The following is a 15596-nucleotide window of genomic DNA, read 5'->3' on the forward strand; positions in this document are numbered from 1 at the left end:
CCCTGGCACCCTCCTGGCTCTGGCTCACCCCGCCACCTATTCCTTGGGTGGGGCCAGTGTGCCCCCTCCTGCTTGCTGCCTCTCTGCAGCCCCTCCCTGGCCTCAATGTGAACACTGCCATCCTCTCCCACAGAACAGGCCTGTGCTCTTCCCTGCCAAGGCCTCCTGCCCAGGGCTGGGATGGGGGCTTCGGGGATGCAGAAGCCCTGCTGGTGTGTGAGCTGAGCAGGGAGTGTGCTACTTACTGTCCTTCCCCAGGCCCTGCCATTCACCCCACCTGCCCCCAAATTCATCCCCTCGTGGGCCTTCCACAGACCGTATCCTATCTTCCTGGGCCCAAAGCAGCCTGGTGGAGCCCCCACCTGCCCCCTGCACCCCCAGGAGCTGCTGCACCCAAGCCCCTGCTCCTGTTGTCTCCAAAGCCTCGGCTGGGCCATGTGACCTGTGTCCCTGTGGCAAAGCCCATTCTGCACCATCATTGGTTCCTATTTTTCTTTTGGTTATTTGAAGCAAGTAAATGAGCAGACCTATTGAACAGCCAGGCTCAGAGCTGCTGGTGGGGCAGGGGACCCAGCGCATGGGGGGCATGCCCGGCTGTGCATGTGTGTGTGATGCCCCGTTTTGTGCTTCTCTGCAGGCTTCACCATGTAGCGGTACTCCAGGCTGTCATTCTCAGGTAAATGCAATTTTAGCTGATTTTTTTCTTTCTTTCCGGGCCTGTGAATTGATGAACTTTACCTTGAATTACACTTTGTGAGTATATTGTAGCCTAGAAAAAGTTAATTCCTTATAGCTCCTTTCAAATGTAATCTTTGATGACTGACTCTGGAGTTATTTCTATATCTTCACACTTTTCTCCTGACTAATGTTTCCACTGTTTGCCATGTGGGACTTGCTAAGGATTCTAGTAAGAACTTCACGACAGGATTGTAACAATCGCACATAATAACATGACGTGAAATAACAGGTCCCGTTTCTGTACTAGAAAATGGAAAGAGAGCAGGGGCCGGGAGGAAGGTGCAGAAGTGAGCCCGAGCACGGAGCGAGGCAGGAGCATCGCGTCGGAGTGGTGGCCTGAAGCCCCCATGCCCCGGCAGAGGGACGGACAGGCAGACGTCTAGAGGAGGTGAGCCCGCCCTCCAGCTGGGGGCCACCGTCCCACTGGTCTGTACTCTCAGGTGGGGGCAGCGATTCTGAGGCCCTTTGTGCAGAGCCAGGTTTGGGACTTGTGTTTCTCTGCTGAATTTTCCTAGCAGTCCTGACATGGGTCCTCCTTCCTTTGAGAATCGGAGGCAGATCGGGCTGTGGGGACCTCAGCCCTTGATGGCAGCCACCCTGTGCAAAGGACTGGGTCTTCTTCTGCTCCCTGGCTCAGTTGGGCTCCCCACTCCTATGTTGGGGGATACTGCCATGCAGGGGCTGCCGAGTACAGGGCCTTTGCAGCAGTGAGAGCGTGGCTGGTTGTGGGGATCAAGAGTGGCCTCATACACCAGCTCTCATGGCAGGGCCCCGGGGGTGAGACCAGCTGGGGCTGTTATGTTGAGATGGTGAAGCCCATGTGTGGGGCAGTTGGTAGTTCAGCAGAGAGGTGGTAATGATTGTGTGACAAGTGGCATTGTGAATACAGTAGTGTGCGTCACCAATTTTCTGTGCCCATTGAGGGAGAAGTCTACCTGCCTTACTTCCCACAGATGATATGGGGAATGAAGATGGTGCATTCCACCAGGACAAAGCAGGCCCTGGGGCTTAGTGGTTGCAATGATATCAGGAGTGTGGCCTGCCTGCTGTGGCCCTTGTGTTTTCCTGCCAGCCAGCAGGCCCTAGTGGTCAAGGGAATGGCCCACAGCAGTTCCCCAAGGCAGGGCTCATCCTCCGCCAGCTGGTGTGGCCCAGGGCTGGGCCTGGCCTTGTGTCCACCCTGAGAGGTTGGGTTGGGTCCCCACACCCATGTCTTATGGATGGACAGAGTGAGAGCAGAAGCTCTGGGAGGAAGCGTGGCTGATGGACAGTGTAGTGGGGGGCCCACGAGGCTTCAGCACATGCACACTTGGACTCCAGATGGGTGTGTGGGGTCTCTGGTGCTGTGTGTGCTGGGCTGGGACATCCTTGAGTCTCCGGGAGGATGTGTGAGAAGGCACAGCAGAGGGCCTGGGTGACCACGGCCTGCCTGGCCTCATACCCACCCTCCCCTCCTTCCTGGCCTGCAGCACAGTCTGCTTCTCCCTCTCCCCTGACCTTTGTGGAAGACAGACACCCCCTCAGTAGCTGCCTTTGGTGGGTCGCTGGGTGAGGCATCCCCTCACTAGAGCTTGAGGCAGGAGGAGAGAAGGGTGTTGGGGGCCAGGGGAAGAAGAAGCTAGTGCCCCACGGCAATGAGGCACCTTGTGTAGGACCACGTCCTGCAGGTGGGGGAGCGTGCTGGCCACGACTGAGCCTTCAGGGCATCTCAGATATCGACTGACTCGTGTACTTTTCTCTGCAGGAGCCAAAGATGCTGACCAGGAAGGTCAGGCTGTGGGACATCAACGCCCACATCACCTGCCGCCTGTGCAGCGGGTACCTCATCGACGCGACCACGGTGACCGAGTGTCTGCACACGTGTACGTGCGGCTGCGCCAGGTCTCGGGGGTCGGGCAGCTCCCACCGTATGCTCTGCACCTAGAGCCCTCAGCCCAAGCACAGAGCGCAGCAGGACTGGGAGCAGGAACACAGAGCTTGGGGATGAGTCAGAAAAGTCATTTCGAGTTAAAAATACAGCAGGGGTTTCAGTGGAGATGAGGGGTCACTTGGGAAAGCTGTGTTGTTTCTGTGCAACAGCAAGATCGGTGACTGCATGTAACAGAAAGAATGTTTGCTTCTAACAGGGAGAGATGCTTATTTTTCACATCTCCAAATGAATTCCTTAAACTTTTCAAGCAGAGCTGGTTTGTTCCCCACCCCCAGTGAGCCTGTGTTTGCACTGTCAGAGGACTCAGCTCGTGCACAACCTGGGCTGCCGTAGCGGACAGGCAGCTGCCGTGGGCTCCTGGGAAGCTCGGTTCTGAGTAGGGCGGCTGGAAACGCCAGTGGAAGCGCATCTGTTGGTTGCTGAGGAGCATTTTGCTTAAACAGGATCTTTAAAATAAACTGGATACTAGTAACACAGATGATTTTTGATTGTGTATTTTTCACTTTAGAAAATAAAATATTTGCCAATTTTTATAGAATTTTTATTTTAAAGTTGTATTTTTAGGTACTGGTGGGCATAATTTTATATGTTAGCTAGGCAACTTAAACAAAAATGTTAAACATCATCCTGTGTTCTGATGCCCCCAGCTCTCACCTGTGATGATCATCTCCTCGCTTTAAGTTTTTCTCCCCGTTTGATTCTTAAGCCTTAAACCTATTGAGTATGACAGTTGCCTGGGTGTCAAAACCCTCCCCTTGTTTAGTGAGACCTTCCAGAAGCTGGAACTGTAAGGGGATGTTGGCGTGCCTGCCTGTGTTCGTGTTCAGCAAGCACAGGGTGTGAAGTGCCATCTCAAGTCTGGATCTTAATTTCCTAACGCACATGTGCTTTTGATAACAGTCTGTAGGAGTTGCCTGGTAAAGTATTTAGAAGAGAATAACACCTGCCCGACGTGTCGGATCGTGATCCATCAGAGCCACCCGCTGCAGTACATCGGGTAAGTGCCAGCAGGCGCCCTTGGTGTCTGTGTCCTATGAGCGTGGGCGGATCACAAGTCACAGCTTGGCAGCCCCATTCTGTGTGGGCAGCAGCCTGTCCTGGCTGAGGCACCCTCGTGCCCACACTGCGGCACCTGCACCCACTGCTCACCAGGCCAGGATTGCCCAGGCAGAGCCTGTAAATTTCCAGCAAATGATCTGAGAAAGCTCAAGGCCAAATGGAGTTTACATGTTTTATAGTGAATTGGCTGAAGTTAACTTTGGAGTGGAAGGCAGCCCTCGTACCTACCTTTCTGACATGGAACAGGTGGGTCCTAGGGTGCTGGGGGCTGGGGCCCTGGCTGCCCTGTGCTGCCTCCCTGGGTCTCAGGAGGCCAGACCCATCTCCGTGCCAGCCGCCATTCCTGAGGGAGGGTGAGGGGCTGACTCGGCTCTGACCTGGGCCAGCCGTCGGAGTGTGTGGTCCTCCCGCAGCAGAGTGTGAAACGGCTTTCAGGTTTAGAGGGGTGGCCCTAAAGGAAATGAATTGCTCCTTGTACCATATGAGGACAGCAGAGGTAATTCTAGAGACAAATCTTGAAGGAAGGAAGGCATATGATTGTTTTTCACTTTTAAAGTTGTGAAATTTATCATGCACACAGTTTAGAAGCACCTGAACAGCTTAGAGCATCACAAAGGAGAAGCAGCTTCAAGGTTAACAAGTAAAAACTGCCAGTGCTCAGAGCCTCCCTCGAGGCTTCCCACCGCAGGGGCATCCCAGACAGCACAGCTCGGCTTCGCAGTTTCTCCAACTTTCTAGACGTGGGACCAGCATGTGTTTTCTGCATGCCCTGCTCCTTTTATGGATCCTTGCAATGTGTGTCACCCAAGCTCATTGTCCCTGGGAGAGGGCCCCACGGCTGTGTGTCCAGCTGGGCTTTCGGTGCTCGGCACTGCTCTGGGCATTCCTGCTGTGCCCGCCTGCCCCACCTCCACTGTTGGCCCCTGGGTACACGGTGTCCTGTCTTCCTGCTGCATCCTGGCCAGTACTTGGCTTGGAGGTGTTTAGTTTTAATAACACAAGGGCTCTGGGGGGCATCTCGTCCCACCGCCCTGATGATGTATGAGCTTGGACATCTTCCCAAATGTTGACCAGCCACTCAGGCTTCTCTTTTGGGGGTGGCTGTTCACGTCACATGCCACCTTTTCTGCCAGCTCTGCTTGTTCTGCTTAGGAGAGATCCTGGGTGCCAATTATTGGCAGTCAGTGTGCACGTGCTTTCTGTCTTGGGGGTGCAGTTTTGCAGAGCTCAGGGGGGCTTCCCCACATGAATTGCTGAGGCAGGATGTAGTGCAGGGCTTTGTGCTGGTTGGGGTCAGGTGGCCTGGGGAGACTCTGCTCCCCTCATCTAGGACACAAAGCTCTGGCAGCCCCGCACCATGCTCTGAGAGGCTAAGATGGGGGGCTGTTTTAGGGACCAGGTGCTCTTTTAGTCATCCAAGACCCTCTCATCACAGGTATAGACTGTCATTATAAGACAGAGGATGCAGTGAAGTATCAGGCAGTATCAGGCAGAGCTGGCCAAAGGCAGGTCTAGGTGCAGGGGGCAGAGGTGGAACAGGGCAGGTGCAAGGCCCTTAGGGTCTGTGGCTTGGGTCAGCAGAGGCCTGGCTCCACCTCTTGTCGCAGGTCTTTCTGGGAGTTCTCTCTGTGCTGTGCCTACATGGTGGCCAGTGAGCCGGGCCATGGCAGGCAGAGGTGGCAGGGCTAGGTGCAGATGTGTGTCCTGCTGTGGCCTGTGGCTTCCATGGTGGCTCCTTGTCTGCTTCTCATTGGCTGTGTCCCAAGATCTACCTGGACTGCAGCCTTCACACTCCTGACAGTGGCCTTTGTTCCCGATATGGCTTTGCCTACACTGGCCTTCCTCCTGATCCTGCCCCTCCCAGAGCTGAGCGAGGTGGCCAGTGTGGCCTGGTTGCGTCACAGAGGGCGAGGGTGGTCAATCTTGCTTGGCTTCGGTGTTTACATTTCAGGACATGGGCTGGGACAGTGCAGACCAGAGCTGGGGTCATGGTGGGAGAGTTGCCTCATGTAGGTGCTCGGCCCTGGGCCCACAGAGTCTGGCGGAGACCACAGAGCCAGCGGGGGTGAGGTGGGTGCAGCATTTGGTCTGGAGTATAAACCTGTTAGCCATGAAGACACGGTCATTCTGCATCGTCCCTAAGGAAGGGCCCTCACCTGCCTTCCCCCACTTCCCAGCCCCCAACACTGGGTCCCGGCCAGTGGGTAAAGCCTGGCCATGGTCACTTGGGGCCCAGATGCCCAGCGTCCTTTCCTTGTGGGTTGGACAAGCTTTAGAAAGAGCCAGGGCATGGGACAGCAGGAAACATCAAGAGCATTGTGTGCCTGGAAGGCCACTGACTCCCCATGCCTGGGCAGGTGTTACCCACACGGACACCTGGATGTGAGTGTGCTGGTCGTGGTGTGAAACGTGCATCCTATGTGGAATGCCACGCCTGCTGGCCATCCTGCCGCTGGGTGCTGCCAAGACTTTGAGAGCCTGGTAGCCACAAGCCCCCAGAGTCCTTCCTGGAAGTAGAGGAGACAGTCTCTCAGGACCCGGGTCACCCACAGTGGCTATGCACCCATGGGTGGCCACTGTGCCTGGCCCTGGGTAGCTGAATTTCTATAAATTTTGTGAAACGTAATCATTTTTTAGTTATTTAGACATTACTAATTTGGGCATACAAGGGTTTTCTTTTTAAAGAATTGATGTTTGGAAATTAAAATTCATTTGAAAGTTAGGAAATTCTCTAGCACTTTTTACCCCAAAATGAAAACAATTAAAGTAGCAAACCCAAGTAGGAACTAAATTTAAAGTACTGTGCTTATGTAGTCTTTTTCAAAAACCCTTATAGCTAGTTGGTAAAGACCACAAGAAGGGCCTGGTCTTAAGGCCGTTCCTCTATGTTGTTTGGAAACGTTACAGAAAGGCTTTCTGCTCCGTGGGAATCCCAGAGACCAGGAGCCCCAGGACACACTCGGGAGGAGTGGGGCTGTGTCCCAAGCACTGGGTGTCTGGCCATGGTCACTAGGGGTGGACAGTCACAGTGGCTGCTGTCAGCTCACGTCTAGCAGGCAGTGGCCCTGGTTCCCTGAATGACCTTCTTATCTGTGCTGTCATCATTTGAATGTAAGCAGCCACGGCCTAAATTCGATGACACATTAATCAAGTCATATATAACTTTGATAGCATAAACATATTTTCCTGTGTAAACTGGAGGTAAAATTCTGCCAAAACTCCAAATTTGTGATTCTGGAGTTCGATGTTGTTAAGTGGAAAATGAATGAAAATTATAGAATTGACATTTCCGGCTAACTTCACCCATTCTTTTCTTTTGCCAGTCATGACAGAACCATGCAAGATATTGTTTACAAATTGGTACCAGGCCTCCAAGAAGGTAAGTCTTAGAATGTCTCCTAAGTCTAAGCCTGTTCTGGAAGCCTTGGATACTGGCTAGAGGCATAGACTTCTTTTTCCTTTCATTCTGTTTATTCATTCAGCAGGTATTGATGGTACCGCTAGTGCATGGGAGCCCTTGTTTGGGCAGTAGGGCTCTTGCCCACTGCAAGGTCCTGCCCCCACCCTGAGTCCTACCCCCCTCCCCGAGGTCCTTTCCCCTTCCCAGAGGTCCTGCCCCCCTCCCAGAGGTCCTATCCCTCTCCCAGAAGTCCTGTCCCCTCAGAGGTTCTACCCACTACCCTAATGTTCTGCCCCCCTCCCAGACGTCCTGCCTCCTCCCTGTCCCACAGCAACAGCCTCACCAAGACCAGATGAGCAGCAACAGCTCAGCTGACATATGTTGTCAGAGCTGATAGCTGGAGTTTCAAGAAAAGCTTCACTTATAAAGTCAAATTTCATTTAGAATTGAGAATAAATATTAGGCAGTCCAAATATCCTGAGAGTGGAAATCAATTATTTAGGAATCATTCTATTTAAAACATTTCCCTAGTTGTGAATGCTGAAATGGGAGCTGCCCTTGTTGTCGTGTGTGGGACAGAGGCGAAGGAGAGTGGCCTCCTGATTCTCGCCCAGGGTCTGGGTGGCGGGCACTGCCTGCTGAAGGCCCAGGTACACTTTCCTTCAAAGATAGACATGTTAATAATTCATTTGGAGGCCCGGTGCGGTGGCTCACGCCTGTAATCCTAGCACTCTGGGAGGCCGAGTTAGGATGATCACTTCAGCTCAGGAGTTCGAGACCAGCCTCAGTACGAGCGAGACCCCATCTCTGCTAAAAATAGAAAAATTTGCCGGGCATGGTGGTGTGCACCTGTAGTCCCAGCTACTCGGGAGGCTGAGGCAGGAGGATCTCCTGAGCCCAGGAGTTCGAGGTTGCTGTGAGCAAGGCTGATGACACAGCACTCTAGCCCGGGCGACAGAGTAAGACTCTGTCTCAAAATAAAAAGAAAAGCATTATTTGGGCTATTTCTCATTGTTGTATTTCAGAAAAGAGTTATAATTTAAAATGCAGCTTAGTGTGTTAGATCAGTAGAAGTTGTATCTGATCTTTAATCCGTGACTTGGGGAAATGATGCTGTTAGAGGCTTTGGTCACTGTTCACAAGATTCATTCACACAAGAATAATTTAGATTTCCTAAATAAATGTAGATAGAAACAGTCTTGACGTCTGAAAGCTTTTTAATTCTGGGGAAAGGCAAAGAATTCTTCAAAATAAAATGCTGAGACCTTAAGAACTGTTTGCAGTGGCATGTTTTAAACATATAAAGGTTGAACTCCACGAGAACTCCACGTTTCTCACCTGCACCAGCAGTTCCCACCGTGGACCGTCTTTTGTCTGCTCCCCTCACCCCACCTCACGTTATTTTATCTGTAACGTTGTGGTACGTGTCCCTACAGAATAAGGATGTTTTTAAAAATGCATAACCACAATACCTTTATAATAGTTAAGAAATAGCAGTGATTCCTTAATATCAAATATCCGCTCAGTGTTGGCATTTCTATTAATAGTTGTCTGATAAATGCCGTGTTTGGGGGTTTTGTTTGTTTTTCTTTATTTCAATCAGGATTCAAATAAGTTTCACGCCTGGCACTGACCCCTAGGCCTCCTTCAGGTCCCCTTCCATCCCCTTCTTCCCTTTGTCCTGGGGTGTCCCCTGGGGACTTGCAGAGGGCTTCTTGGGAGGCCCCGTGGCAGTGGGATCGGGATCGGGTTCTGGCTCGTGTTCTTGGCAAGCCTGCATCTGAGTTGTTTCCCATCTGGAGCAGGTGTTGTCCAACCAGCTGAGGATGACTGGGCTCAGAGCCTTCGGTTGTCACAGGCAGTAAAGCAGCACCTTTTCAGTTCTGTGGTTCCTTCTTCCTGTGTTAGTTGGAATTCTTCCGTAAAGACCCACTTAGCTGTTCGGTCCAGTCTGCAGAACAGTGCATGGCCTCTCTTTCATGTGTGTTCAAAACTGGCCTCTCCATTCACCATCAGTCTGGTGGATTTAAACCTATCAGGTGTTCTCAATTCATTGCATTTATGCCCTTGTTGAAGCTCTAATCCTGTCTCCTCTGTGGCCAGCAAGCAAGTACCTCTTCACATTGGCTCCAGGGTCCCCTTGACACATGCCCAGTGGGCTTGGGTGCTTCTGGTGCAGGTAGGTGTTGGGGCTGCCCTGTCTCCTCCCTGCCCCACTGTGTCCGGGGCCCAGGCTCCTTTAGTGGGCAGTGGTGTCTCCAGGCCAGCAGCCTGGGTGCTTGGGGCCCTCTGACACCGTTTGTAGTGGAACTTTTGGTCACAAAGAAGTCATACAGTGTGAAGACCACCTGGCTTTGAGCCAGTCATTGGTCTCCACACACCTTGGCTTTCCTGGCACTGTCACTACCCCTCGCTCTTTTCCAGTGTGGCTCTCCAGTGCACCGAGACCCTGGCCCTTCCACGTGCAACGCTCCCTGGCAGACCTTCTCTCAGACCCGTGTATTTTCTGTCTATATTCATTTGTTTCTCATTGAGGCAAATATTTGTTTGTTTCTCAAGCTTTCAGTCATTTGTTGCTCTTTAGAAAGATTTTTCCAACTCGAAACCCTTAACAGCATGACTGTGTTCTTCATGAAGGCTGCCTGCAGTTTCTTTGGTTTTCTTTGTTGTGCCAACAGTCATAAACGTACTTTCTCAGACCAGAGGCCTCTTCCCGGAACATGCGTTAACTGCGGTTGTGTGACAAAGCACCAGACTCCGGCGTTGCTTCTTGAAGGGGAACACTGGCACTGACCCCACCTCTTACTGCCTGCGCCCTGCCCAGGCCCCTCTTAAGCTCTGGGCCTTCCTCCCTGCTCTTGCCCTGACAGAGAACTCACCTCGCAGTGGTTCCCTTGTAGATGAGAGGTGGGGATTAGGTTTTTACTTGTTTGTTGTTTCTTTTTGTTTTTATAATTTTTAAAAACCTGTCTTCCCAGAGGCACATCTTTATCTGTAAAATTTATTGAATTACCGATCTTTACTGTCACAACGCCACTGCCCTGCTTTTCTTCACGCTGCTCACAGCTTCCTTTACAAACGATGTGGCACGGTATTTGGTGCATCAGGCTCTGCTCTGTCCTTGCTAATGGTCTGGAGGATTCCTTCTATGGCTCTACCTACAGATACTTAACATGCTCCTCAGTTTTTGATTTAAAAAATAAGGCACAGTGAATGTCCTTTTCTGTGCTTTTGTGGGGTGACTCTAGCTGTCAAAAGGAATCTGCACTTTTATTTCTTGCTTATTGCGCTGGCTGGAACTGGAGTCAGCACGCGACAGCCCGCAGGGCCCCTATCCCCGCCTGTCTCATGTGACCTGTAAGCTAAGAATTGCTTTTACATTTTTAAATAGTTGAAAAAATCAAAAGAATATATTTTGTGACATGAAAATTATAAGAATTAAAATTTCATTGTACATGAATAGCTTTATTGGAACATAGCCACACTCATTCCATTCCATGTGGTCAGAGCTGAGTATTTGCCACAGACCATGCATGTGCTTGGCACACCACGTGCACAGCATCGCAGTTGTAACTTGAATGCCTCTCGAGTCCCCTGTGCTGTCACTGTTTCAAGACATTTTTATTACCAGTGCATACACAGCATGTCAAAGCAAGGACAGAGAAAGTGCACTTCTGATTCACCCTTTGAAGCCCACTTTTCATTATTGATTATTTCATTGATTATCAGTTATTTCATTATTGAACTGTCATTGTGACTTAGCACAGCATTGTGTTTATCATGCAGTAACACTGTAACTACAGGAAAAGAATACGACAAGCATTGGCATCACCAGACTGAACACCCATTGCAATATTCCCAACTCACAGGAAAGTGATATTTAGAAAAACTTAAGAATTTAAAATGGAATATTGCATCACAGCAGAATTTCTTCCCAAAAAATAAATAATTCTTCCCCAAAATAAAAAATGAGGATGAGGCAGCAATCAAAGTAAGCTTCTGATTGGCTCATTTGTTAGCCAACCAAGGAAAGCCATTGACTAATGGTGAGTTAATTAAATCATGTTTGATTGCAGTAACTGAAGAAAAATGTCCTGAGAAAATAAGCTTGTTTGAGAACCAACAGCCTCCGAGTAAGAATAGGTGCTCAGGGAATTGAGGACACTGCAGATGACATCAGTGGCCAGTTAGCAAACAAGGCACATGATTTTGAGTGGTTTTCCTAGGCTCTCCGTGTCCCCAGGACTGCTCAGGAGTGGTTTATTTGCAAGTCAGCACTAAGTGTGAAGTGCCTGGAGGGTCAGCCCTGGTGCTGGTCTCCCTGTTACCACCTAAAGTGGAATCTGCTAATGTGCGTTACAGCTAGTGCTACGGAAAGTATGTGTGGGTCGGAAAAACACCTGGATGTGGGAACTAAAAGTGAGTTTGAGAAAAAGAAAATTTTAAAAAATTTAAAAAGAAAAAGACTTGTACAAACTAACAAAGCTTGTGAAAAAGTAAACTGTTTGAAGTTCATTGTCTTATTCATTAGCAGGTACTTTGCAGAGAATACTTCAATCTTTCATGTTATTAAACCAGTGCTGTCCAAGGTAGATTTCATGTGCCCTTGTGGATATAACCATCATCACTTCTATGAATTTTTGTCGGAATTAGAATCTGAATATCTTAACTTTCCCTACCACACAGCATTTTAATGACTTAGCAGTGGTAAAGTGTGTGTGTGTGTGTGTGTGTGTGTGTGTGTGTGTGTGTGTGTTGGTTGGGGGTTTTTTGGTTTTGTTTTTTCTTTTTGTTTCCTTCTCTCCTTTTCTTTCTGTTTCTTTTCTTTTTTCTTTTCTTTTCTTTCTTTCTTTTTTTTTTTTTTTTGAGCTAAGAGCAGAGATTGTGATTTTTCTGAATGAGAAGCAGCGCCTTTAACCACTATTGTCAAACACTGAATAGCTTTGGAAATTAGCTTTTGCTAAAGACTTGACAATATATTTTAATGAATTCAGTCTAGTATTACAAGGCAAAAACAACAGTTATATGTAAAACTTACAGTGCAGTAAAGTCATTTTAGCGACAACTAATGTCACTTGAATCCAAGTGCTGTCATGCTGCTTTACAGACATCCCTGCTTGCAGAAGTGAGGAGGAGAAGCATGATCTTCGGTCCTGCACAGATCTGTGATAGGTGCATTTCCAACTTCTAGCAGGGTTTTTGGACCTCAATGGAAATGCAAAGGAAGTTTCTACATTTCAAAATCCATTTAACTGCAGTTGAGGAGCTTCCAACTAACCTTCAATCAGAAGTGATTAATCTATAATAATGGCATGATAAAAGGCAGATACCAAGAGAAGAATTTAATAAAATTCCACAAATGCATTCTAAATGATGACTCTCAAAATTATATTCCTCTGGACTATATCAGTATTTCTGTGGGTAAAAACTCAAAGATGAAATATGTAAAATCTCATTGCAGATGAATATTAACAAGTGAACATGTACAATCAATCGTGATAACAGGGGCACAACTTTTAACTCCAACTGAACAAATGTTATCCCTTTGGAAAGGATTCCATTCTTCTCATTCATAGGCCTGTGTTACAAAAAAATTTTGCTTTATCATTACTATAGTCTGAATTTAATCAATAAAAAAATTTGTGGAAATTTTTTTTCTCTCCTGTTGTGGAAGTACCTGTATAATATCTCAGTTTTATAACTTAGCTCATAAAGCTTCAAATATTCGCTTTGTGTTCCTTTACAGAAAGAGTTTGCTGGTCCCTGGGCTAGAGCATCCAGTACGATGTTGAATAGAAGTTGGTGAGAATGGACATCCTTGTCTTTTTTCTGACCTCACCGATAAACTGAGTAGGATGTTTACTGTCGGTTTCTCATCAAGCTGCGGAAGTCCCCTCTTGCCAGTTTGCTGGGAGGTTATCAGGAATGGGTGTTGTCCGGTGCTTTTTCTGTATCTATGGAGATAGTCAATGTGGTTTTTCTTTCTCTCTCTTTTTTGTTTTGCCCCTCAAAATTCAACTTGATCTCTTTTTCAGTTTGTTAATATAGTGAGTTACACTGATAGATTCTAAGCCAGTTCAGTGTTACTTTTTAATTTTTGTAAAAAGTGAGATCATATGATGTCTGTCTTGCATAATCTGCCTTTTTCCATAACAGCATATTGTGGTGCTTGTTTTGTGGCAGTAAATATGATCGGTGTCATCGTTTGTAAGGGCTGCACGTAGCATCCCACTGAACAGTATTCCACTGAACCCTGCTCTCATCCCAGGGAGCTCAGATGTCGGTCAGGTTTGTCTTCTGTTAACTCTGTCAACTCTGGACTGCGGTGCTGAGGAGGATTCTGAGGTGCCCTCGGCCTCAGCAAGGAATGTCTGCCATGGCAGAGGAGGCTGGCACGAGCGTGGCAGGGCTGTTCTCATTAGTCCAACACCTATTGTTGGACACGCAGAATTTAAGTTGTTTCTGATTTTTCAGAATTGTAGAGAAGGCTTCAATGAATATATGATTCATATCTCCTTACGTACTTACCTGGGTACTTCCTTAGGATGAATTATTAGCGGTAGAATTTGGGGGTCAGTGATTAAGTTTTTAAAATATTTTTTTATACATAATGCCAAGTCACTTTCCTGAAAAATCATCCCAATTAACATTTCTATACCTGTAGATACCTGACATTGGGTATTATTATTTTCAATCTTTTTTCATTCTGACAGGTGAAAATTTTTTTAATGGGAATTATTAATAAAACAAGGTATCTGAAGCTGGGTTCTCCACCTGTGTAGGTGGGTTCCCTCTTTTGCACTGGAGACCCTGATAGGAACGGCCTCCTGCTGTCAAGCGCTGTATTCCAAGCCTTCATTCCAGAGCTGCCTTTTATGTAATTACTGAGGGAAACGTTTCTTCTCAAGATGATCGCAGATTGTGCAGCCTGATCTTGTAGCCTGGTGTGCCGTGTTCAGTGCCAACGCTGAACACTCTTGCTCCTCTCACTTGAGACCAGTCTGCTCGCATCTCTTTGACTCTAGAGGCGTCCTTCTTTTTCCGCCCGAGCTCATTGCCTTATGCATCCATTCATTCCTGTGCAGTCAGGTGTCTGAATTGCATCTGTGTAGACTGGGATGTGCCCAGGGAATGTTCTTGCTCTCACAGAGCTCACGGTTTACAGGGGAAGACAAACATGCAGATAAAAAGTTTATTGAAGCATTACTTGGTCAACTACACATACGTGATTTTTCAGAGTGATTTTTAGATTATTGGTTCTAACTTTTCTTTGCTACCCACTGTGTGGTCTGAGCAAGGGTGTGAGTGAGCCTTACGGTCACATAGACAGAGCATTTATGGAAAATCAGTTAACAGCTGTCTTAGTCCCACAGAATCAGTCTTTCCTTGGAACATGCAAGATGCTGGCCTCGTCCTGCTGTCTGTCCCTGGCAGGGTCAGGCTGACACCTGTGCTTGCAGAGCCTCTGATCTAGCTGGCAGGGCTGCGTGCTGGCCTCCTCGGGGCGGGGGTGGCTGAGCTGCAGTACTGGCCAGTGATCTGGACAACAGGCTGGCTGAGGGGAAGCCCTAGAGCTATTGCAGGGACTCGCTGCCTGTCTTCAGTAGGAAACTCACTCTGTGAGGCCTCCCTAGGATCCGCGCGGCTCGACTGTGGGTCATAGACACCAGGCGGCACTCCTGACCCACCACTGCACAGACATGGACCCAGGGTCCACAGCTGTGACTACCCACCCTGTAGGCTGGGAGGTTGGCGTGAGCTCAGGTATACAGATGGCAGGCCCACTGGGACACGTGGCCTTGGGCTATCCTTGTCCCCTTCGAACCATCACCCACCTGCAGCCAGTGAGCACTATTCTGGGGCCCCTCAACCGGGGCCTCGGGTGTCTCTGGGCTGGTGGGATGTGTCGTAGCCACAGGGACGTTGGGAGAACTAGGCATCACGTTCATTGCTGAGCTGCCGGTGTAGGGAAGAGTCCACTGGCTGAACTACCTGTGGTCAGCCATGATATCTGACGTGGCACCAGCGCTGCCTTAATGTGTATCACACCCCAGGTGATGGTGGTTCCACGAGGCTTGTGGGCAGCCGAGGAGGTGGTGCCCAGGGGCTCCAGTGCCTGTCCAGCCGTCACACTGGCCTGGGCGGGAGGCGTCTGCAGGCGCTGCCGCCAGTGCACATCCTACTGTGCTCAGTGGGCAGCCCTGGAGGAATCACAATCTGAATTTGTTGTCTTTGTGATCCAGATCTGTAATTTTCTTCATGTGATGTTTGTGAATAGAATTTTAACATAATTCATTGCCTACTTAAGACTAAAAGATTATGTATTGGTCTTTAACAGCGGAAATGAGAAAACAGAGGGAATTCTATCACAAACTGGGCATGGAGGTGCCTGGAGACGTCAAGGGGGAGGCTTGTTCTGCGAAGCAGCACGTGGACCCCCACCGGAACGGTGAGTGCCAGTGCGCTGCT

The 15596-nt window shown here is 49.0% G+C and overlaps 1 protein-coding gene across 6 annotated transcripts in view; it reads left to right on the forward strand.

Moving 5' to 3' along the window:
* Positions 1 to 15596, forward strand: part of PCGF3 (polycomb group ring finger 3) — a 56597-nt gene that overhangs the window by 14743 nt on the left and 26258 nt on the right. For all 6 annotated transcript variants that reach the window (XM_045529314.1, XM_045529311.1, XM_045529310.1 and 3 more), the window contains exons 2-7: positions 638 to 676; positions 986 to 1126; positions 2483 to 2600; positions 3569 to 3665; positions 7051 to 7106; positions 15466 to 15576. In XM_045529314.1, the coding sequence (XP_045385270.1) occupies positions 2492 to 2600; positions 3569 to 3665; positions 7051 to 7106; positions 15466 to 15576 (373 nt within the window). In that variant the 5' untranslated portion in view covers positions 638 to 676; positions 986 to 1126; positions 2483 to 2491. The remainder of the gene's footprint in view (positions 1 to 637; positions 677 to 985; positions 1127 to 2482; positions 2601 to 3568; positions 3666 to 7050; positions 7107 to 15465; positions 15577 to 15596) is intronic.

Source organism: Lemur catta, chromosome 17 (assembly GCF_020740605.2).
Source record: "Lemur catta isolate mLemCat1 chromosome 17, mLemCat1.pri, whole genome shotgun sequence".
NCBI lineage: Eukaryota > Metazoa > Chordata > Mammalia > Primates > Lemuridae > Lemur > Lemur catta.